General features: G+C 53.6%; 1 protein-coding gene across 4 annotated transcripts in view; it reads left to right on the plus strand.

Annotated features, from left to right (window-relative positions):
- The window catches only part of SPTBN2 (spectrin beta, non-erythrocytic 2), a 38494-nt gene extending 14775 nt beyond the window's left edge, over window positions 1-23719 (plus strand). For 2 of the 4 annotated variants that reach the window (XM_038563797.1, XM_038563798.1), the window contains exons 8-37: window positions 1498-1610; window positions 1746-1933; window positions 3424-3541; window positions 4063-4221; window positions 4544-4846; window positions 5918-6071; window positions 6322-7192; window positions 8504-8641; window positions 9003-9759; window positions 10592-10794; window positions 11128-11218; window positions 11448-11594; window positions 13986-14249; window positions 15460-15684; window positions 16004-16093; window positions 16437-16697; window positions 16787-16917; window positions 17155-17359; window positions 17871-18245; window positions 18926-19170; window positions 19272-19410; window positions 19652-19736; window positions 20016-20212; window positions 20563-20705; window positions 20797-20872; window positions 20956-21006; window positions 21229-21449; window positions 21772-21945; window positions 22490-22532; window positions 22856-23089. In XM_038563797.1, coding sequence (XP_038419725.1) covers window positions 1498-1610; window positions 1746-1933; window positions 3424-3541; window positions 4063-4221; window positions 4544-4846; window positions 5918-6071; window positions 6322-7192; window positions 8504-8641; window positions 9003-9759; window positions 10592-10794; window positions 11128-11218; window positions 11448-11594; window positions 13986-14249; window positions 15460-15684; window positions 16004-16093; window positions 16437-16697; window positions 16787-16917; window positions 17155-17359; window positions 17871-18245; window positions 18926-19170; window positions 19272-19410; window positions 19652-19736; window positions 20016-20212; window positions 20563-20705; window positions 20797-20872; window positions 20956-21006; window positions 21229-21449; window positions 21772-21945; window positions 22490-22532; window positions 22856-23089 — 6401 coding nt within the window. Of the gene's footprint in view, window positions 1-1497; window positions 1611-1745; window positions 1934-3423; window positions 3542-4062; window positions 4222-4543; window positions 4847-5917; window positions 6072-6321; window positions 7193-8503; window positions 8642-9002; window positions 9760-10591; window positions 10795-11127; window positions 11219-11447; window positions 11595-13985; window positions 14250-15459; window positions 15685-16003; window positions 16094-16436; window positions 16698-16786; window positions 16918-17154; window positions 17360-17870; window positions 18246-18925; window positions 19171-19271; window positions 19411-19651; window positions 19737-20015; window positions 20213-20562; window positions 20706-20796; window positions 20873-20955; window positions 21007-21228; window positions 21450-21771; window positions 21946-22489; window positions 22533-22855 lie in introns of all 4 variants that reach the window. The other 2 variants (XM_038563795.1, XM_038563796.1) reach the window with 1 other exon arrangement.
- The last annotated feature ends 242 nt before the right edge of the window (window positions 23720-23961 follow it).

Below are 23961 nucleotides of genomic sequence, written 5' to 3' on the forward strand. Positions count from 1 at the left end.
ACTTATTCATGAGAGACACAGAGAGAAAGGCAGAGAGAGAAGCAGGCTCCTCACAGGGAGCCCGATGTGGGACTCGATCCCAGGACCCCAGGATCATGCCCTCGGCCAAAGGCAGACGCTCAACCGCTGAGCCACCCAGGCATCCCTCTAAGAGCCCTTCTTATTCTAAAATTCTAGGGTCCTAAATAAGCTGCATGATCCTGAGCTCTCACCCAGCTCTGGCCTTATGGTCAGCAGAGCCCTGCTGACTGGCTTCTGGGGTTCTGATCTGAATGCTGGTGAGACTGGCAGTGGCCGCTGGGCTCTTATTTTGTACCTGGAGCTGCACTCGACATGCTCCGAATCCTCACAACACCCCCTTGAAATCGGTGCCATCGTTGTCTTCAGTTTATGGAAGAAGAGATGGGGACCTATCACGGGGTTAAGTGACTGTCCCAAGGTCATACAGCTGGTGGAGCAGAGATCCAAACTCCAGACCTGTGTCCTTAGCCACATCTCTGACAGACAAGACTTGGAGCTACCACAAAAGGGAGGCGGAGAAGGGCCACGGGGCTTCCCCACGGGAAACACTTCTTCCTAAGCTCACTGGGCAGACTTGGGTCTCAGTTACCTGTTTTCCATCCTACCGTAGCACCATCTCAGTCCAGAGTAACAAATATTAGTTAACTAGTGGTGGAAGCAGGGTAGACATAGGTTCCTGGGAAAGCATTTGAGAAGCACAGCTCTGATGAAGAACATTTAAGTAAAGGGAAGTATCCTGTAGCTTCATGAAGTGATTTCAATGGGTCCTCCTTGCCTGTGGGCTTTGTGAGGTGGTCACAAGGGCTTCTAGTCCCATAGTCTCCCCTGTAGGTAGGATGGAATCTGCCTAATTAAGAGAACCCAAGGCATATAGAGCTCCAGCCTTGGTCTTTGTGGTAGAAGCTGACTTGCCTGAAGGACCCTCACCTCCTTGGACTCATACCTGAACTTTGGGATTGAGGTCAGCAACAGCCATGACCGTTGCCCTGACACAGCCCTGAGAACTGCTAGGGCTCACTGGACCTGTCCCTCTGAACATCCTGGTGTTAGGAAGCTTAGTTTGTATCTTCCATCTTGCTGACCCTTAATCCACTGATTTCTTAGACATCTACCCAGCCCATAAGTACAAGATCTATCCCCAAATGGGAATACTGTTTCTTTTTTTTTGCCTTTCTTCCCCTAAACAGCAAATTTTGGTCTCCATTGGAAACACTGGTAAAAAGCCTCCTTGGGCTTCTGCATTTTGTCTTCAGCTTGTTTCTAAGGGAATAAAAAAACATAGCTTTTTCATGTCCTTTTAGTCCAAATGATTTATTTGTCATTTTGCACTAAGAGTTGAAAGATGTCAGTCTTGGAGGGCAGAGGTGGGAGGCCCTGGGATTCGGGGTGAGTGATTCAAGTTGCAGGTGTATTCCTGGGAGGCAGGTTTCAAATCTCCAAAAATAAATGCCTGACCCGAGTGGCCCTTTTTCTCAGATGTGAATGTGGACCAACCAGATGAGAAATCAATCATTACTTATGTGGCTACTTATTATCACTACTTCTCCAAGATGAAGGCCCTGGCTGTGGAAGGCAAAAGGATTGGCAAGGTACTCCCTACTGTGGGGTGGTTGAAGCAAAGATCTGGCCTGGTGGGGTCTTCCTCCCCCAAAAGCAGAGACAGGGTAGAGCTGTAGGGTGGGCCAGGGACCCCATGGCAGGACCCCCTTGTTTCTGTCTTGCAGGTGCTGGACCATGCCATGGAGGCAGAGCGCCTAGTGGAAAAGTATGAGTCCCTGGCCTCAGAGCTGTTGCAGTGGATTGAGCAAACAATTGTGACCCTCAATGACCGGCAGCTGGCCAACTCTCTGAGCGGGGTCCAGAACCAGCTGCAGTCCTTCAATTCCTATCGCACGGTAGAGAAGCCACCCAAGTAGGTGCCCTTGGACCACTTCCTGCTGCGGCATGCCTGCCCTGAGCCATGCTCGTGGGAGAAGCAGCCCAAATTAGGGTGGCCTTTGGAGAGGGAAATTTGGCAGTATGTAAATGCAGTGAACGCTCATTTCCCCCAGCTCAAAGTGCCAGAAGCAATCCCAAGATAAACTTTTTAAATGATGATCCATTAAAAAAAAAAAAATTCATGGGGATCCCTGGGTGGCGCAGCGGTTTAGCGCCTGCCTTTGGCCCAGGGCGCGATCCTAGAGACCCGGGATCGAATCCCACGTCAGGCTCCCGGTGCATGGAGCCTGCTTCTCCCTCTGCCTATGTCTCTGCCTCTCTCTCTCTCTGTGTGTGTGACTATCATAAAAAAAAAAAAAAAATTAATCGTGTGGAAATGCTTACTATGGTATGTAGAGTCAGTGCAATTCACTCAGACAAGATTACTGGCCGGGCGTCCCAGAACCCAATCCCAGCTTAAGGACAGGGGGATTGGATCTGACAGGCAGGTCACAGTCAGTGACTCGGGAGCATGGCTGGTGATGTGCACACTGCCAAGGTTCTCACTGTTCACCTGTTTTAGAAGTGGACTTTTTTCAAGTCTGGAATTGCCAGTAGGCAGTTCTATATAGTACATGCTAAAACTTCTGTTTGCTTATTATTGAGCTCTTTTGGAGTTAATATGTTTCAGCTCCAAAACTAATACTAATCCAGAAAACATCTGTTCCTACATATTCCAAGAATGATTTGAGGTGTGCCCTTTGATCCAGAAAGCCCTCTTTTGGGCAGTGAACAAAAACATAGCTTCCAGGATGTTCACTAACCTGACCTTGGTAAAAGAAAAATAAGTCACAGGAGAGCCGCTGAAAATAATGTTGAAGAAATATACTTATTGACATAAAAAATATGTTCATGAAACAGAAATGAAAAAGCAGTCTTAAAAATTGCTTATTTGTAGACAGCAGGGAACAAATGACTAAATGTTCAGATTCAGAGTACCTGAGTTCAAATCCTGGCTCTGCCATCAAGCAGTTGTAAGCATTGGGCATCTTATTTAGCCTCTCCAAGCCTCCGTTTTCTTATCTGGAAAATGAGGTAATAAGAGAATGCAGATAACAGAGAACCAAATGAGAGCAGGGCCTGGCTCGTGGTGGGTGAGTCCTTGGCAAATGTCAGCTGTGGTTCTGAAATAATCCCATCTGTGTAAAAATTTAAAAAAAATTTAAAAGGAAGAAGAAGGAGAAGAACAACAACAACAACATGCATGCCAAAGTCTAACTGGTTGTTTCTGTCTGGTTTTCATTTGTTTTAAAAGTATATTCTTCACGCCTGCCAGTATTTTCTGGCTTTTGCACTGAGACCATGTATATTGCTTTGATGAGAAGAAAAGCAACACAGGAAGCTTTGTTTTGAAACGTAGAGCCCCTGTGCCTCTATGACCTCTATGACCTTTGACTCTGACCCAAACCCGACCTCCTGACTCAGGTTCACTGAGAAGGGGAACTTGGAAGTTCTGCTCTTCACCATCCAGAGCAAACTGCGAGCCAACAATCAGAAGGTCTACACACCTCGCGAGGGCCGGCTCATCTCTGACATCAACAAGGTGCACAGCCTCCCTTCCCGCCCTACCAATGTCCTGTCCTCGGCCCCAGCCCCTGCCACCCCACCTGGAGCACTTGTCCTGGCTGCCCGCTGCCCTCCCCCTTCCTCCTCCTTCTGTCTCCCCATGCAAGTGCACATGATAAAGTTATAGCCCAGTTCTTTATCTTGTACAACACGCCCCCAATTCACTCTCTGCTTATATTTTATATTTTTCCACAGACAATGTTTGAAGATTAATATAAGTAATAGGGTTCACCCCCCCCAACAAACAAATCCAGTGGTTTCCATCATTCCCTATCCCCCTCCAGTCCTCACCTAGAAGCAGGTGTGCTTTCACATGGCTCCGTGGCCCTCATGCTGTCCATGTCTCATACTTCCATGCACTAGCGTCTTAACTGACCACATTCCACAGATCCACTAGACTTCCCTGGGACTAATCGCATGCCCCAGTCCCCGTGACCCCTCCCCACCCTCACTTCCTGAGCCCAATTCTTTAGTACCAATCCTGTCCTCACCTCATAGGCTTGGGAGCGGCTGGAGAAAGCTGAGCATGAGCGCGAGCTGGCCCTGCGCACCGAGCTGATCCGCCAGGAGAAGCTGGAGCAGCTGGCCGCCCGCTTCGACCGCAAAGCCGCCATGCGGGAGACCTGGCTGAGCGAGAACCAGCGCCTTGTGTCCCAGGTAGAACATGGGGGGCTCTTGGCCTGTGCAGGACAGGCAGGAGAAATAGGAGAGAGCGGTAGATTAGGTGCCTGGCAAGACAGAAAGCTAATGAGATGAGAATTCCATCATACAGATCAGAAGACCAAGAGTCCCTGGAACCAGGGGCCAGAGGCTTGAACAGGAGAAAGGGTTAGTGAGACAGGATGGGACAGGGTAGGGAGGAAACAGAGCCACCTTGTGGAGTTGGCATCATGCAGCGGAAGCTCTCTGGAGAGAAGGGGCAAATGGGCAGAGAGGGTGCCTGGGCTCCTCCACTTCCCTGGCCGGCTCTCTGCTCCAGGACAACTTTGGGCTGGAACTGGCAGCCGTCGAGGCAGCAGTGCGGAAGCACGAGGCCATCGAGACGGACATCGTGGCCTACAGCGGCCGGGTGCAAGCCGTGGATGCGGTGGCCGCAGAGCTGGCCGCCGAGCGCTACCATGACATCAAGCGCATTGCGGCACGCCAGCACAACGTGGCGCGGCTCTGGGACTTCCTGCGGCAGATGGTGGCAGCCCGGCGGGAGCGGCTCCTCCTCAACCTGGAGCTGCAGAAGGTGTTTCAGGACCTGCTCTACCTCATGGACTGGATGGAAGAGATGAAGGTAACGCGGGATGAGGGGGTGAAGACGAACAGGACTGTGGGAGTGCAACTGGGGGGATTTTCATTCCCTTGGCGCATCTTGGTGGCAGTAGTCTCAGTGCAGGGCCCTGATCCCAGTTCAGATACACAGAGCAAACAGGGCCCTGTGCTTGCAGGGCTCAAATTCTAGCAGGAGGGGGCTGATGAGGAAACCCATGGGCTTATCAAAAAAACAAAATAGTACTGAAAAAAAAAAAAAAAAAATAGCAGGTAGACTTAAAGCCTACAAGAAACTGAACAGGGCCCCATGGTGAAGTGATCCAGGAAGGCCTCTGAGAAAATGCAGACTAACACAGGGAGCCAGCACGGGGAGATTTGAGCAGGGAATGTCTCGGGAAGAAGGAACAGCTCTGGGCCTGCATAGGCATGCTGTGTTCAGCATAGGCAGGAGGGCCAGTAGTACTGCACAAACAGGAAAGGCAGTGGATGAGGTAAAGGTGGGAGCAGCCAGCTCACCCAGGGCCTTCTGGGCCTGCTCAGGGGTTTGGGTCCTTGTTCAGAGTCACATGGAGCACTGAGAGTGATCAGAAGGTTTGGAAAGGAGAGACATGTGACCACGATGTGAAGGAGAATCATGGAGAGCCAGAGTAGAGGTTGAGGGGCCAGTTAGAGTCTGTGCAGTGATCTCGGCCCGGAATGGGTGTAGGGGTGGGTCAGGAGAGACACTGGATGTGCTGGAGACTGAACCGTGGTAATTCTGAGGCCGAGAAGATAAGTCAGAATGGAGATTTCAGGAGCAAGATTTAGTAAGAGAATCGGTGGTTCCACAGGAGGGGAGAGGCTAAGTACAAAGTGGCCGGGGTGCCAGGACAGAACTGGGGTGTCACTGCACGTGTGAGTTCAGGCTGCCAGACAGGAGCAGGTGTGCTCATCTGGAGGTTGGGAGGTGCAGCACCTGGAGATTGGAAGGTGCAGCAGATCCAGGGAAAGGGAGCCAAGTTAGCCCAGGTGTGTGATGGGGCTGAAAGAAACTCGGTGAGGAGGGAACCTGGGGGGCCTCCAAGGGACACAGGCATGTCGGCTGTCTTGGCAGGGCCGGCTGCAGTCTCAGGACCTGGGCAAGCATCTGGCTGGAGTGGAGGACCTGCTTCAGCTGCACGAGCTGGTAGAAGCAGACATCGCTGTGCAGGCTGAGAGGGTGCGGGCTGTCAGTGCCTCTGCGCTGCGCTTCTGTGACCCAGGGAAAGGTGAACACTGGGGGAAGGAGCTGGGGAGCGGGGCAGGGTGGGTGGGTGGTGGTGCTAGGAAGGAGAACATTGAGAACTGAAGCAGCCAGACTGGGCAAACTGAGGACAGGAAGGATGATGGGTGGATGGTAGGTGACAGCATTAGGGAGGGAGGCCTAAGGAGCCGGTGGAGATTCATTGCCAGGAGTAGGTAAGGGGCGGCAGGATGGCTGGGTTACAGTGCTTCAACCCTCCACCCTGAACTTTTCAGAGTACAAACCATGTGACCCGCAGCTGGTGACAGAGCGGGTGGCTTCCCTGGAGCAGAGCTATGAGGCACTGTGTGAGTTAGCAGCAGCCCGACGGGCCCGTTTGGAGGAGTCCCGGCGCCTCTGGCGGTTCCTCTGGGAGGTGGGTGAGGCCGAGGCCTGGGTTCGGGAGCAGCAGCATCTGCTGGCTTCAGCAGAAACTGGCCGGGACCTGACTGGCGTCCTCCGCCTGCTCAACAAACACACAGCCCTGCGGGGTGAGATGAGCGGCCGCCAGGGGCCCTTGAAGCTTACGCTGGAACAGGGCCAGCAGTTAGTCGCAGAGGGCCATCCGGGAGCCCGCCAGGCTGCCACCCGCATGGCTGAGCTGCAGGCCCAGTGGGAGCGGCTGGAGGCTCTGGCAGAGGAGCGCGCCCAGCGGCTTGCCCAGGCCGCCAGTCTCTACCAGTTCCAGGCAGATGCCAACGACATGGAGGCCTGGCTGGTGGACGCACTGCGCCTCGTGTCCAGCCCCGAGCTGGGGCATGATGAGTTCTCCACACAGGCCCTGGCCCGACAGCATCGGGCCCTGGAGGAGGAGATCCGAAGCCACCGGCCAGCCCTGGATGCCCTGCGGGATCAGGCTGTGGCCCTGCCTGCTGCACTGAGCCGCACACCAGAGGTGCAGGGCCGGGTGCCTAGCCTGGAGCGGCACTATAAGGAGCTGCAGGCCCGGGCAGGCGAACGAGCACGGGCCCTGGAAGCAGCCCTGGCCCTCTACACCATGCTCAGCGAGGCAGGGGCCTGTGGGCTGTGGGTGGAGGAGAAGGAGCAGTGGCTTAATGGGCTGGCCCTGCCTGAGCGCCTGGAAGACCTGGAGGTGGTGCAGCAAAGGTAGGCGCCCTGCAGACTCCCTGGGGGTGGGGAGGAATGGGGGAGTTTCGTATGCGTGGTGGGCCCTGCCAACAACTGCCTGCTCTTGCTACAACCCTTTGAGTCTTAACAGTTGACTGTTGTTTTTTTTTTTTTTGCTTTAATGAAAAATGTTAAGCATACTCAAAAGGAGAAAAGATAAAACAAATTCCTATATACTCAGCATCCGGATTCAGTAATTGTCAGTATTTTGCTATAATTTGATCATTTTTCATTTTAAAAATTAGCAAATCCGGCGTATTACCATCTAACTTCTATATTCTCTAGGATGCATCCTCTAAGAAATATGAAGTATTCTCAAATATAGTAAATCATTTTTTAATTGCGTGTGTGGACTTAAAATAGCTGAGGCTTTGATGTTATAAACCTTTAGACAGATACGCTGATTAACCTCATAAAGTGGCTTTATTTACAGAATGAAGCATATTAAAATCACTTAGAAAGGACATTTTTCTTATAGAACCACAATACCATTAATTATCGCATAGAACAAAATTAGTGATTCCTTGATATCATCTATTACTTGTTCTACAGTCAAATTTCCTGGTGGTTTTAAAAATATAAAGTTTTTTTTTTTTTTTTTTTTAAGTTTTCAAGATATCCTGTGACAGGCATCAACAAACTATAGTTCTGGGGCCAAATCCAGTCTGCTGCCTTTTTTTTTTTTTTTTTTTTTTTAATCCTTATTGGGACAGAGCCAGGCTCATTCATTTACATATCATCCCTGGCTGCTTCTGCACCACAACAGCAGAGCTAAATACTCATGACAGGGACCTTATGGCCCACACAGCCTAAAATATTTGCTATCTGGCCCTTACAGAAAGCATATGCCAACTGTGAGAATATCACAGAAGTTATACTTCACATGCTCATTGCTCAAATATTTTTGGTCACCAGTTCATTTTTAGCACATGGTAGTAGGATGGGTCCCAGGTAGGCAGCTAAGAGGTCAATCCCAGGAGGAATAGGGAGGTTCTGATAAAGAATAGGGCGCTGGGCCAGGAATGAGTCTGGCTTGTGGAACTGTTCCTAATATTAAACTTCCACCATCTTCTTGAGTTAACTCAAGAGATGGTTGTTTTTCTACTTGTCTGGGGGGAGTTGGGGCTCCCCACTTGACCCATAGATCCCATAGACCTTGTAGTTTAAGATGTGCAGAGGCTCCTACCAATCAGCCTCACGTTGACAGAGAGGTTTCCCTAGGCCTCTAGGGGAGGAGGGCTGGTGCATCACGGCTCCTGTGATTCATGGCTGCCTCTTCTACCTGCTCAGGTTCGAGACCCTGGAGCCTGAGATGAACGCCCTCGCAGCACGGATTACTGCTGTAAATGACATTGCAGAGCAGTTGCTGAAAGCCAGCCCCCCGGGCAAGGACAGCATTGTCAATACCCAGAAGCAGCTCAACCACAGGTGGGGCTGGGGAGGGTAACCTAGAAAGGATGCAGGGATGGCAGCCAGAAGGAAGTTCTCCAGGGCATGGTATGGAGACTAAAAACAGGGAAAGCAGGCTGTCTGGAATACGTTGTGGGGGCAAAGGTGGGAAATGAGGAAAGAAACAAAAGGGGGTAGTCCAAAAAGGCTTGTACCTAGACAGGGAGTAATCAAGGAGTCAAGGGAGAATGAGCAGGGAGCAGCCTCTTTAACAGCAGAAGCAGGTGTTCTTCTCTGGTATACCAGAGAAGGGGGAGGCAGGGAAGAAGCCTCCATACATACCTGGACAGCGCAGGGAAACTGAGCAGCTCCGGACACCAGACCCTCCCTCCACTCTCAGGTGGCAGCAGTTTCGGACCCTGGCAGACGGCAAGAAGGCAGCCCTGATGTCAGCCCTGAGCATCCAGAACTACCACTTAGAGTGCACAGAGACCCAGGCCTGGATGAGAGAGAAGACCAAGGTCATCGAGTCCACCCAGGGCCTGGGCAACGACCTAGCTGGGGTGCTGGCACTGCAGCGGAAGCTGGCCGGCACCGAGAGGGACCTGGAGGCCATCGCCGCCCGGGTGGGCGAGCTGACTCGAGAGGCAAATGCCCTGGCCACTGGCCACCCTGCCCAAGCCTCTGCCATCAATGCCCGGCTTGGAGAGGTACAAGCTGGCTGGGAAGACCTACGGGCCACCATGCGACGCCGAGAAGAGTCACTGGGTGAGGCGCGGCGGCTGCAGGACTTCCTGCGCAGCTTAGATGACTTCCAGGCATGGCTCGGTCGCACGCAGACCTCTGTGGCCTCTGAAGAAGGGCCAGCCACCCTGCCTGAGGCAGAGGCCCTCCTGGCCCAACATGCAGCCCTGCGGGGAGAGGTGGAGCGGGCCCGGGGCGAGTACAGCCGGCTGCGGGCCCTGGGTGAGGAGGTGACCCGGGACCAGGCTGATCCGCAGTGCCTCTTCCTAAGGCAGCGACTCGAAGCCCTGGGAACCGGCTGGGAGGAGCTGGGCCGCATGTGGGAGAGCCGGCAAGGCCGGCTGGCCCAGGCCCACGGCTTCCAAGGCTTCCTGCGGGATGCTCGCCAGGCCGAGGGCGTGCTCAGCAGCCAGGTGAGAGCCCAGGGACACGCAGTCCCACCCAGGAAGAAGAGGGAACCAGGGACAGGGAAGTGTGGAGGACAGAAGTGGATGGGGAGGAAATGGCAGCGGGCAATTGAGGAACCAAGATGGACTGGTGGACTGGGAGAACATATTAGAAAAATAAGGGAGTAAAAAAAAAAAAAAGATAAAGGTGCCTGGCTCAGTCAGTAGAACATGTGACTCTTGATCTCAGGGTCATGAATTTAAGGTCCATGTTGAGTGTAGAGCTTACTTAAAAAAAGAAATGGATTTAACAGAATGTTTTTTTATTTTTATTTTTTAAAGATTTTATTTATTCACAAGAGACAGAGAGAGAGAGAGAGAGAGAGGCAGAGACACAGGCAGAGGGAGAAGCAGGCTCCATGCAGGGAGCCCGATGTAGGACTCAATCCCAGGACTCTGGGACTCCGGGATCACGCCCTGGGCTGAAGGCAGGCACTAAACCACTGAGCCACCCAGGGATCCCCCTCGCCCTTTTTTTTTTTAACAGAATGTTTTTTAAAGAGGTGTAAATATAACTGACTTGAGAAGAAATAGAAAACCTGACCTGTCATATAACTGTTAAATCAAATCAGTGGCCAGGAAGAAGAGGGAACAGGGTTTGGGCTGTTAAGGTCCTCTTGCCCAGCTCTCTTGTTACTTCGTGAGCCTATAGATAATCAAGCACCCCCCCCACCCTATTCCCACCCCCCACATGTTGTCTTCAGAGCCAGACTGTCCACTCTCCCATCCTCAGCTGGCCTTCATGTCCAATATGGTAGATCCCTTCTGAAAGGTAGACAAGTGCTCTCCTCCCACACAGGAATATGTTTTGTCCCACACGGAGATGCCGGGGACACTCCAAGCTGCTGATGCCGCCATAAAAAAACTGGAAGATTTCATGAGCACCATGGATGCCAATGGAGAGCGGATCCGCGGCCTGCTGGAGGCTGGACGCCAGCTGGTGTCTGAGGGCAACATCCATGCCGAGAAGATCCAGGAGAAGGCCGACTCCATTGAGAGGAGGTATGATAAACACAGCGGGTAGAGGAGAGCTCCGACAGGGAAGTGAATGAGAACAGTGTGGCCTGTTTTACTGATGAAGCAGCTGGATAGTGCAGCATGGGCAGATGGATGGCGATGGGGACTGACAAAAAGTAGAGGTGGAAAAACTTAGTGGTCAGAATGGGACTAAGCCATGAGCTGGGGAGCTGAGCCTCCCCACGCCAGGGGAGATGAAGTCCACTGGCATAGTTGATTGCTGGATACCAGAATTCCTGTGTGGCTTTCTCGATTAGTTAGAGGGTAATAACCCTTTGACAGCAGGTTCGCGGGTCTCACAAGGGACTGTCATTACAGACACAAGAAGAATCAAGAAGCAGTGCAGCAGCTTTTGGGCCGTCTTCGGGACAACCGCGAGCAGCAACATTTCCTACAAGACTGTCACGAGGTGAGGCTCTTGGTTCCTCCATGTCCCCTCCGACATTCCCTAGCCATCCCCTTACTAACATGCCCCAGCTTTCTGAGCATAGAATAAGTCTGTTGTAGTATTACTTAAGTGGACCCTTGCATGGCTTCTCCCCACATCCACCATTCCCCTCGCTCCCTTCACCCCCTTATGCTTCACTGCATATGCAGTGCTCTCTGCCCTTCTCATCCTTGCTCTATGCTTGACTCAGCTGAAGCTCTGGATTGATGAGAAGATGCTGACAGCCCAGGATGTGTCCTACGATGAAGCCCGCAACCTGCACACGAAGTGGCAGAAGCACCAGGCGTTCATGGCTGAGCTGGCCGCCAACAAAGACTGGTTGGATAAGGTAGATAAGGTGAGTGATGTGAAATTAGCAGCAAGAGAGCCCTAGGGGCTCCCCTGGACAGGATCCTGGCCACAGTGCAGGGGAGGACCCTGGCTTCAGGCTCTGGTTCTTTTGGGGCTAGAGGTCATGGGGTCTTTAGTGCCAAACCTCCAAGATGGAAACTTATGGTCTGGGAACAAAAGTCTTAGGACTATGAGACAGTAACTACAGAACCTTGAGCAAGTACAAATTAATAGGGTGCCAGACTGCTGCTTTGGGCCAACACCATCATTATCCCTGTGTCCAGAGCAGAAGGACACTTTTCAGCAGGCATCAGCAAACTTCTGCAAAGGGCCAGATGGTAAATATTTTCAGCTTTACGGGCCATACAGTTTCTGCTATGACTGTTCAATTCTGCCATTGTAGTGCAAAAGCAGCCATAGAGAATACATAATGATTGAGTGTAGCTGCATTCCAATAAAACTTTATTTATAAAAACAAGTGGGGGCTGTATTTGCCCCGCAGAGCACAGTTTGCCAACCCTTGCTCTTGAGTCTTATTGTTCCTGGTCCTTGGTCACCAAACCCACCACTTCCTCTGGAGCTGAGCATAGGTGAAACTTTATTTCAACTCAGTAAGTATTCCCCGGGTGACAATCTGTGTGCTCAGCACTCTGGTAGGTACTGCGAGGCACATAAAAAGACACTTTCCTTCCCTCAAGGGCATGACGGTTGAGGAGAGGAGGAGACCAGGGTATATCCAGTGTTTCCATTTGTTCAGCAAATACTTACTTGGTGCTACTATATGCAAAGCATTGGATGAGTCACTGAGAGGGGAAATGAAGGCAATTCCATTGTGAGCTCCACCCTTGAGGAATGACAGACACGACAGCCAGGGAATGAGACATCTGCAAATACCTAAATTATATCCAAAGCAGAATCTGACAAATGCAGCAAGAGAGGGCTTGATAAAGCCTGGGCCCTCCTCTGTATGTGCCAGTAAAGCTATGTGCCAACAAAACTTTTTTGCAATGAGAGAGGAGGAGGTACAGGAATCCTAGAGGTAGGAGCCTCCAGAGCAGTCCATGGAGGATGAGTAGGATTTGACAAGCAGAGATAGTAGAGGAAAGATGTTTCTGGGTAGGGCAAACAGAGCAAACAGGAAACCCAAGGTGCCTATATGGGAACAAGGGGGTAAGTCAGTCTGGCAGGAACACAGAATGTGGAAAGGAAGGAATGGTGGGAAAAGCCTGATCGGGCAGGTCAGGACAAGCCTTGATCACATGTAAGGACTGTACATTGACACATGGATTGTGCTAAAGGTTCCTGAAGTTACCCAAGCAGTGTTAGACTCTGACCCTCTTCATCCTGGCAGCCATACCCAAAATGGCCTCAAGGCAGCGCCTTGGTTTGTGTTCTCCTAGAAGCAGACCCTGAAGCAAGGTTTTCAGTGCAGGTCACCTACCTATGAGCGATGGCCATAGAAAACACCAGTATGGGGCAGCCCGGGTGGCTCAGCGGTTTAGCGCCACCTTGGGTCCAGGGCCTGATCCTGGAGACCCGGGATTGAGTCCCACGTCGGGCTCCCTGCATGGGGCCTGCTTCTCCCTCTGCCTGTGTCTGTGCCTTCTCTCTCTCTCTCTCTCTCATGAATAAATAAATAAAATCTTAAAAAAAAAAAAAAAAGAAAGAAAACACCAGTACGGAAGTGGGAAGCTGGGATGGAAAGGCAAGGCATTCAATAATGGTTACACTGCCATGCCAGGCACCCCAGTGAGCAACTGGCACTCAGTCCTAATGAGGCACCATGGGAGACTGTGTAGAACATGCATCAGTGACATCTCAACCAAGGCATGAGGATGCAGAGCATTTGTCCTCCAGCTCCCAGCCTGTCACTGGTTGAGGGCTGCTTCCTGGGGCAGTAAGTATCAGGCACTCCCAGTCTGCCTGGCATACAGGTCAAGAGACCATGCTTCCCTCATCTCCCTGGCAACAAAAGTCCTCAAACAAAAGGCCAGGAGTGAGGAGAACGTGTGGGACTTGCGTATGTACATAACTCAGGTGAGGGGTGACTTGCTGACAAACAAGAGAGGATGGATACACAAGACCATGTGTGGCATCACCCCAGAAGCCATAGGTGTGAGGGAGCCCCAAATAGGAAAGGTCTCTGTGGCTTCTTTGTGGTTGAAATGAGATTTGAGCTGGGGCTTGAACAAGTAGGGTGGACTCTGCATTGGAGGGATGGGGGAGTCAGTTTAGAGTAGGGGGGAACCTTTGAGAAAAGTGTGCTGTGGAGAGTACACAAGAACTTGGAATTAATGCCTACACCTCAGGTTCCTTTTAGCCCCTGGTCTGCCACTGACCCGTAAAATTCAGTGGTACCTAATTCTGACACTGCCACCTTCTTCATCCCACCTCCCAGGAGGGGCGGGAACTGACCCTTGAGAAGCCTGAGCTGAAAGCCCTGGTGTCCGAGAAGCTAGAGGACCTCCACAAGCGCTGGGACAGGCTGGAGAGCACCACTCAAGCCAAGGCCCGCAGCCTCTTCGATGCCAACCGAGCCGAGCTGTTTGCCCAGAGCTGCTCAGCCCTGGAGAGCTGGCTGGAGAGCCTGCAGGCCCAGCTACACTCTGACGACTATGGCAAGGACCTCACCAGTGTCAACATCCTGCTCAAGAAGCAACAGGTGCCCGGTGGGCCTGGGATGGGGCTGCTGAACTGCAGCAGAAAGGAGTAGGGGGTCTGTAGCTCTTGGGGTTGGGGAGGTCATTCTAAGGTCTCCCAGACAACATCTTTACCGGTATTTCTCAAGGCCACGTCCATGGGCCACCGTAGCAGCACCCCTAGGAGTGTGTATCAGTCAAAGTAGTCAGGAGACAGAACCCATACTTTAACTTGAACAAGGAAAATTTAATAAAAAGTATCAATCAGTAAAAGGTGTTTAACTACCAAAAGGCTAAAGAGAAATTGAAAGCAGAGACCAGAAAACATTTTTCTACAAAGGGCCAGACAGTAGCATTTCAGCCTTTGTAGGCCATACGATCTCTGTTACAACTATTCAACTCTGTTCTTGTAGGGTAAAAGCAGCCATAGGCGATGTGTAAAATTATGTGTAATAGGTGTGGCTATTGCTAATAAAACTATATTTACAAAAACAAGCAGGCTTTGCTGATCCCTGCTGTAAAGAGCACAGAAATAGCAAATGTAGGGATCAGCTACTACCTCTAGGGCTGAGGAGGGGTACCCCAGGAGGAACAAGATACCCTCCCCCCACCCAACCCCAAGGTTGAGTTTCAGGACCTCATTGAAGAGGGCCGAGGCCTGCTGGATGCTATAGAACTTTGCTGGGGTATCATGGGACCAAGCAGGTCTAAAGCTGGCAGGCCAAAACTGACCTGTAGGAAGTTGCCACTGGGATGTCAGCAAAACTTGCCAGAGGGTGAGAGCCACTGGATTTCCTACACACCATAGGCAGTTTTACCTCAGGAGCAGGAAGAAAGGCACACTGGAACCATAAATAGCACCTTCCACTCTCCTGGATTGTGGTGTCCTTCTAGTGTCCTCTACTCACAAGGCCTGGCATTGCACCAGCTGGCAATGAACCCTTGACAGTGTTCAGTTGCAATGTCTCAAACAGGCTAAGATGTACCTGAACCCAGGTACATCTGAATTTGGGACCGAGAGACAGTAAACTGATAACTGGCCTGGTTATCACACCCCCCTGGACTCTTACATATATTAAAGTTTGAGATCCACTGAGGTAGGCCATGAGGATATGCTCTCTCTAAGGCAAACCCCAGGGATAAGAAATCTTGATTGGCTCATAAAGACTGGAGTCTCCTCTGAGTTCAAAGGCAGCTGCGCGCTGATGACATCTCCTTCCTCCTGGGTCACAGATGCTGGAACGGGAAATGGCTGTGCGAGAGAAGGAGGTGGAGGCTATCCAGGCCCAGGCGACAGCACTGGCCCAGGAGGACCAGGGTGCGGGGGAGGTGGAGAGGACCTCCAGGGCTGTGGAGGAGAAGTTCCGAGCCCTGTGCCAGCCCATGAAGGAGCGCTGTCAGCGCCTACAAGCCTCTCGCGAGCAGCACCAGTTCCACCGGGATGTGGAGGATGAGATTGTGAGTCACCAGTCTGGATGGGGTAGAGTTGTGATCATGGCAAATTACTCCCTGACATTTGCTTTCCAGTCTCCCTCCTGGAGGCTGGGGAGATGCCAGCAGTGGTCTGTTTTCTCTTCCCTTTGGCACTGAAAGTAGACCCTCAAGGGATTCTTGGGGATGCCCCCTAGGTCCCTTCACCCTATCAATAGAGATGACTATTCCCAGCACACATGTTCCAGGAGCCCTAGAAAACCTCTCCCCCCAGGCCTCCCCATTGTCTATTCCTACTCTTGCTTTGCCCTCTGGATCTCCACTGACCGCCCCCTCTCTCATCCAGTTGTGGGTGACAGAGCGGCTACCCATGGCTAGCTCCATGGAACATGGCAAGGACCTGCCCAGTGTCCAGCTTCTCATGAAGAAAAACCAGGTGAGGCTGAAGCTAAAGGCAAAAGAAAAGATCTCAAGAGCCTCCCAGACTCAGAAGTTTGTTTTTTCTTTTAAAACCTGGGGTTTCTCTGGCTTCCCTTGAGGCTATGTGTGATCCTACCCATCAGTGGTTGGCCTACCCTCACTGCTGGAGGGTGGGTTTCCATTGTAGCAGATCAGGTGGATCGAAGGCCTAACAACCTTAGGCCACGGAAAGACATGGGAGGAGGAATAGGGAAGAAAGAGAAGTGCGAACTGAGGGGCCGGATGTTGAGTGGGTGTAAGGGGGGAGGGTAGGATGAAGGGTCCCCTGTCAGACTGTCCTCGTCTGCTGTTGGGGACAGACCCTGCAGAAGGAGATACAGGGCCATGAGCCTCGGATCGCAGACCTAACAGAGCGGCAGCGTGCTGTGGGCGCGGCAGCGGCAGGCCCGGAGCTGGCTGAGCTCCAAGAGATGTGGAAACACCTGAGCCGTGAGCTGGAGCTTCGAGGCAAGCGGCTGGAGGAGGCCCTGCGGGCCCAGCAGTTCTACCGCGATGCCGCCGAGGCGGAGGCCTGGATGGGCGAGCAGGAGTTACACATGATGGGCCAGGAGAAAGCCAAGGTGAGCGGCAGGGCAGAGCTCAGGCTGTGTGGCTGCTGCTCCCCCACCCCACCCCTGCCCTACTGCCCAATGCCCACTGTCATCCCCAGGATGAGCTCAGCGCCCAAGCAGAGGTAAAGAAGCATCAGGTGCTGGAGCAAGCCCTGGCTGACTATGCTCAGACCATCCACCAGCTGGCAGTCAGCAGCCAAGACATGATTGACCACAACCACCCAGAGAGGTGAATATAGTAGGCAACAGAGAGTGGAACAGCCCCTGGGGGAGATGGGAGCCGGTTCTGGGGTGGTGCAGGGACTGTGGAGCCTTTGGTACAACACGTGTACACAGATGTCTAGAGAGCTGGAGAGGCAGAGACCTGGCAAGTAGTTGGGGGGCCCGAGGGGCAGGACTCTATGGAATAGGCTAGGGATCCCAGCACGGCATCCTAAGTCCTGTGGTACCTCCCCTGCTCCTGCAGCACACGGATTTCGATCCGCCAAGCCCAAGTGGACAAGCTATATGCCAGCCTCAAAGAGCTGGCTGGAGAGCGGCGGGAGCGCCTGCAGGAGCACCTGCGGCTGTGCCAGCTCCGACGCGAGCTAGACGACCTGGAGCAGTGGATCCAGGAGCGTGAGGTGGTGGCAGCATCCCATGAGCTGGGCCAGGACTACGAGCACGTGACCGTGAGTGTGGGGTGGACGCCAGGGGCAGAGCAGCTCTGGGAGGAGTAGGGGACCTAGTGGGAGGCCAGGGCCCCAGCAAGGGGGGGCACAAAAGCAGGCTGAGCAGGAGCTGTCCTTGGGTATTTGAACAACTGTGCAGAAAGGAGGTCATGGGGCTGCTCGGAGACGTGGGCAAAAAGAAAATTTCCAATCATTCTTTTCCAACACAGGGAACTTAAGGTTTCCTTGCACAGTTTGGGGGCTTGGACTGTCATTATTCGTGTAGATATATGAACCACAGTTAGGGTATCCTTGTCTGAAGACCAGTGTTTTGGCCAGGGGCCGGGGGCATCAGTCACATCTGGGGTAAATGGAAGCCAGTTGCTCTGCAGAAGAAACCTGTTTTGGCCCACATGGCCCAGGGAGAGAAGTGGCTTCTCGGTCTGGGGCAAGAAGACTCCCCCATCAGGCAGGGACCACATCCATCGGCATCACAGCACCATCCAGTCCATGTGACTGTTTCCTCCTCCAGATGCTCCGGGACAAATTCCGAGAGTTTTCCCGGGACACGAGTACCATCGGTCAGGAGCGCGTGGATGGTGCCAACGCCCTGGCCAACGGTCTCATTGCTGGGGGCCATGCCGCCCGGGCCACTGTGGCTGAATGGAAGGACAGTCTCAATGAGGCCTGGGCAGATCTGCTTGAGCTGCTAGACACTCGGGGTCAGGTGCTGGCAGCAGCACATGAGCTGCAGCGCTTCCTGCACGGGGCCCGCCAAGCCCTGGCACGGGTGCAGCACAAACAGCAGCAACTTCCAGACGGGACCGGCAGGGACCTCAACGCGGCCGAAGCCCTGCAGCGCCGACACTGCGCCTTCGAGCACGACATCCAGGCCCTCAGTGCCCAGGTCTGACCCACAGACGGTGGTATGGGGGCTGGCTAGGGGGAGACTTTGCGGAAAACAGTTTGGGGGAGCACTCAGAAATGCTAGGAGGATGCCATCCTGGAGGGACACTCAGGAATGAGGTTAGAATGGTTCCAGGGTGACATCTCTGGCCAAGGAATATCCAGCCACAGCATCCACACCTTTAGTGACCAGACTTCTCGAGGGCCCCCTACATTTCCAGATGGTCCCAATGACTAGAGTCTTCATATTGTACTAAAATCTGCCTGCGGTCCCACCCAGCTTAGCTCTAGACCTACACTGAGCAGTTGTAGATTCTTCCTCCAATCATTTAAACCCAATCAGCCACTACCCCTTCTTGGCTGAAAATCTCATTCCAGCAGTCTTTGAGGTCTTGTGTATCCTGGACAGTCCTCTGAAAGCTCAACTGGCCAGTAGTCCCTTTAAAGGCTTGCTCCCCTAGACTCTGCAGGCCCCGTGTTGAGACCTAGCTGGGAAGGGTATGACAAGGCTTAGGCTAGCCACCAGCCTTCATTTTTCCCAGCACCCCACCCTCTGCTCTGCCTCCTGCTTCTCTGATGGATGAAACCGACAGGAGGTAGAGAACAGAGACCAGGACTGGGGAGACTCCAGCTCCTCGGAGTCCCCCCAGCTGTACCTCACTCTGAGCTGGGGCCCCGCAGGTCCAGCAGGTACAGGATGATGGCCACCGACTCCAGAAGGCCTATGCTGGAGACAAGGCTGAGGAGATCGGCCGCCACATGCAGGCTGTGGCCGAGGCCTGGACCCAGCTTCAAGGAAGCTCTGCTGCCCGCCGCCAGCTGCTACTGGACACCACGGACAAGTTCCGCTTCTTCAAGGCTGTTCGGGAGCTGATGCTGTGGATGGATGGGGTGAACCTGCAGATGGATGCTCAGGAGCGGCCCCGGTGAGGCCTATGGTGCTCAGCAGCCTCCAAGGGTTGTGGACTGGTGGCTGGTGGCTGGGGCAGGGTTGTGAGCAGCAGTAATATGGTCTCTGTCCCCCCAGGGATGTGTCCTCCGCAGACCTGGTCATCAAGAATCATCAAGGCATCAAGGCAGAGATAGAGGCCAGGGCCGACCGCTTCTCCTCATGCATCGACATGGGGCAGGGGCTGCTTGCCAGGAGCCACTATGCAGCTGAGGAGGTGGGTGAGGTGTGGGTACAGCCAGGCCATCCTCACAGGGGAGGATGAGTCTCCCTCCTTCCTTTCTTTCTTCCTTTGTAGAAACCTCTTCCCCCTCAGTGCTGTTCAGGGATTTCCCCATTCCAACTCTTCTCCAGAACCATCTGCCTCCTGAAATCAGAAGTCACCAGTTCCTTGTGTGAGTCCTCCAGGGACCCTGGAAAGGTCCCACTGGGTGCTAACTCACGTCTCTGCCCCCCAGATCTCAGAGAAGCTGTCTCAGCTGCAGGCCCGGCGCCAGGAGACAGCAGACAAGTGGCAGGAAAAGATGGACTGGCTCCAGCTTGGTGAGCTGCCCTGGGGGCCAGGGAGCTGGCTGTGGGCACCAGGCCTCGGGAGAAGGGGCTGGGGGTCTCATACACTGGAGTTTCCAGAGTACATAAGACCAAGAAGCCTGGGCATGGAACTCAAGGTTGCCCACCCTTGGCACTGCCTGGCTCTGCCCTGTGCTCCTGCTCTGGGGCAGTAGCTTCCTCCATGTCTCTGTTCTTGAAGGACTGTGGCTACAGTGCCCTGCTGATGCTCTGACCTGCCATTTCTCTGTGACCCCTCCCGAACCCCTGCAGTTTTGGAAGTGCTTGTATTTGGGAGAGACGCAGGTATGGCAGAGGCCTGGCTGTGCAGCCAAGAGCCACTGGTGCGAAGTGCTGAGCTGGGTTGCACAGTCGATGAAGTTGAGAGCCTCATCAAGCGGCATGAGGCCTTCCAGAAGTCAGCAGTGGCCTGGGAGGAGCGTTTCAGCGCACTGGAGAAGCTCACAGCGGTGAGGGCTACAGGACCGCAGGACTGCCTGCTCCCTCCCACTGCCCAGGCCGGTACTCCTGCTTGAAGAAGATGTGTCTTCTCTTCCCTCTGCGCCAACATCTCCCAGATGTGGGCCAAGAGTACCCATTGTCACTGCAGCTTCAGGAGCCATCAGTCCCCCCACCCGCCCTGGGTGACACTAAGAGACACTATCTCCTTCATTGCCTCTAAATCCCCACCTTCTTTTGGAATTATATTTTCCATCCTTTGTATTTCATCAGGCTAGAGCTGAGGCATTTCAGCTTTCCCCAGTGCCCTGGTCCTCTTAAATGAGACCTTCTATGCTCTGATCCCAGAATGTTTTGACAGCTGGAGGAGCAGGAGCAAGAACGGAAAAGAAAGAAGGAGGAGGAAGAACGGAGGAAACAGCCCCCTGCTCCAGAGCCCACAGCCCGTCGGCCTGAAGGGGACCTGGTGGACAGCCAGACAGCTCCTGATGCCACCTGGGACAGGTAAGAGCTGGGACGCTCAGGGAAGGAGGAAGAGGCTGAGTCTGAGCAATCCCGGGCCTAACATTCTGTGTCTCTCTCTCTGCTGTTCCAGAACCCACCCCCGGCCACCAGCACCCACGCAGCAGGCCAGTGTTAATGGAGTCTGCACAGATGCCGAGTCCCCACAGGTCGCCCCCTGCTCCCCTGTGCACCCCCATCAGAATCTTAGCTCCCACCTTGCATATCTTCTTACAGCTTCTTATCCTTGTAGCCCCTGCTGGAACAACAGAGACTTGAGCAGAGCAGCTTCCCAGAAGGACCTGTAAGTTTCTCCCAGAGGTGTGGGTGTTAATCACCCAGAGATGAAGGGATGAAGAGGGTGGGAGCCAGGTAGTGGTGATACTAGGCAGAGGAGAGGGCAGGGGCCCAAAGGAAACATGGGGGTGGGAAAACCAGCTTTTAGACTTTTGGCTTTATGACATTCAGGCTAGGGATCTCCCATCTTCTCCTGTGACACTGACACCATTCCTCACTTTCCCCACAGGGGTCTGGCACAGGAGACGAGGCCAATGGGCCACGAGGAGAGAAGCAGACCCGGACGCGGGGCCCAGCCCCTCCTGTGATGCCCCAGAGCAGGTCCTCCGAGTCAGCCCGTGTTGCCACTTTGCCCCCCCGAGGCCCTGAGCTCTCAGCCCAGGAGCAGATGGAGGGGATGCTGTGTCGCAAACAGGAGATGGAGGCCTTTGGCAAGAAAGCTGCCAACAGGTACTGGTCCTGGCCATACAGTACTGGTGGCCTCTCCCATTGCTGCCTTCTGAAGAAGCTTCCCTGGAACCTCAGGGAAGAGGTGCCCTGTAAGGAGGAGGGTCCTCTGGGAAAGGGGGAGGACCCAGGAGAAGAGTAGGCCTCAGGTGAGGGTCAGCAGCGGGTAAAGACGAGCTCAGAAAAAAAAAAAAAAAAAAAAAAAAAAAGACGAGCTCAGAAACAGGAACAGCCCTGGAAGGCCTCAGACACCCGAGGTACTCCCAGGGCTCCAGGCACCTCAAATACCAGTCACCCATCTCACCGGCACCATGGGCCCTCCCAGGTCTTGGCAAAATGTGTACTGCGTCCTGCGGCGTGGGAGCCTCGGCTTTTATAAGGACTCAAAGGCAGCCAGCATGGGAGTGCCATACCACGGAGAGGTGCCTGTCAGCCTGGCCAGGGCTCAAGGCAGCGTCGCCTTTGATTATCGAAAGCGCAAACATGTCTTCAAGCTGGGGTAGGAATGGAAGGTGCCCTCGGTATGGGAGGGGAGATGGAGGCGACCCAAAGTAGGGGGAGCCATGAGCTAGGAGCTGAGGGAACAGAGTTAGAGGGCTGGGCATGAGGGGCCAGTGATAGAGATGAAGGAGAGGTATAGGGGTTCTGGTTGGGATCTACAGTAAGGGGAGCTGGGGCTCCCAGATGCAGGCCTGACCACTGACAACATCCAGCAAAAAAATTATCCTGGGTAGGAAACCTGAAGGTGGGGTGCTGGTACCCCCCTGCTGCTGGGGGACCTCCAGGGGCCTGCCCCAGCCTGCTAGTGAGCAGCCAGAGCAGGAGGCGTGGCCTGAGGTGGGGGTGAGCTCGCCATGGTCCTCAGCAGCCAAACAGGAAGGGTTTGGGAATCTGAAGAATGTGCAGGACATGTCTGGTCTGGCACCGAGGGCTGGAGCGGCATGTTCTGCAGCCTGGTCTCAGGGTGATAACTGAGCTCTCAGCTCTGCTATAGCCATTCCAGATTCTCAGCCCTGCCCTGAGGTTTTTCTTTCTCCCAACAGCTTACAGGATGGAAAAGAATATTTATTCCAGGCCAAGGATGAGGTGAGCTGGCCCCTTCTCCTCCTACGCTCCCATTTCTCTGTGCCATTCCCAGAACATTCCAGTCACAGATTCACTTTCTTTCCTCTCCTTTTTCCTTGATGAAGTGTTTCATTCTTCGTGATCAGATAGCTCACGATGTGTCACCTGGATGTTTGTGAAAGCCACATAAAAACCTGTTCCCCATCTTAAAAGGTGTCTTTTTCTCCAGTGAGGTGAAGTAGTCCAGTCACTTGTCTGCCTGTTCTCGTAGGCTTTCCAGCTTCAGTACAGCTTCAGTACAGCTGCCATGAAGCTAACCACTTGTCTCTCTGTGCCCTCTGCAGGCAGAGATGAGCTCATGGCTGCGGGTGGTGAATGCTGCCATTGCCACCGCGTCCTCTGCCTCTGGAGAGCCTGAAGAGCCAGCGGTGCCCAGTGCCACACGGGGCATGACCCGGGCCATGACCATGCCCCCAGTATCACCGGTCGGGGCTGAGGGGCCTGTTGTACTTCGCAGCAAGGATGGCAGAGAACGAGAGAGAGAAAAACGCTTCAGCTTTTTCAAGAAGAGCAAGTAGTTGGGGGCAAGACTCCCAGGCCAGCTTCTTCCCTCTATTCAGGAAACTGCCAGGGACTGTCAACAGGGACCACCCTCTTGGCAGGACAACTGCCTGCTGCTAGGGTCTGTTGCCAAGGTCAGCCCATCACCAGGAACTGTCTCGGGGGATAAGTCAGTGTTCCCAAAGGCAATGCTCCTCTTCTGCTATTTAATTCCAGACTGGTGGTGGGACCCAGGCAACCCCCAATTCCACTCCCATCTCCCAACTTCTTTTGTCTCCCCCCGAGCCCTCCACCCCAACCCTCACCCTGGTGCGGACAGCGCTGCACCTCGACATAGGCCATGTGGGAATGGCTGCCCTGCCTCAGGTCATTCTCTCCCCGCAGCCAGGGCACGCCCTTTGGTTCCTTGCCCCTGGGGACCAGCCAGGAACCTCTCAGAGCTGAAGCAGGACCCGGGGGCAGGACTGCCAGATGACCCAGTCAGAGATGCCCAAGTTTCCCCTTCCCATGCTAACTCATCCTCTGACTCAAGTGGCCACTCCATCTCTAGCGATGCTCAGTGGCTTCCAGGTGTGAGTTGTTCAGGGGCAGCCACAGCCTTGAGTCTGGCCAAGGAGGTGATTAAACAGCTCAGCTTCTCGTACTGCTTCTGGGTGTCTTTTGCTTTCCTGACCACAAGCCTCCCTGCCTATCCCCACATTCTTGCCTCTGGCTCTGGCCTCCTGTATGTCAGGTTTCCACTCTGCACCCTCCCTCCCCCTCCAGCCTCTAAGCCCTCAAAGAACCACATTATTTTGAGAGCCTCCCTACCCCTGGTCTCATTTCCCCATGATAATGACCTCCAGTTTGCTGGGCTGACAGAGGACAAGCCTCCTTTTAGACCAAAGAA

Source organism: Canis lupus, chromosome 18, assembly GCF_011100685.1.
Source record: "Canis lupus familiaris isolate Mischka breed German Shepherd chromosome 18, alternate assembly UU_Cfam_GSD_1.0, whole genome shotgun sequence".
NCBI classification, from domain to species: Eukaryota; Metazoa; Chordata; class Mammalia; order Carnivora; family Canidae; genus Canis; species Canis lupus.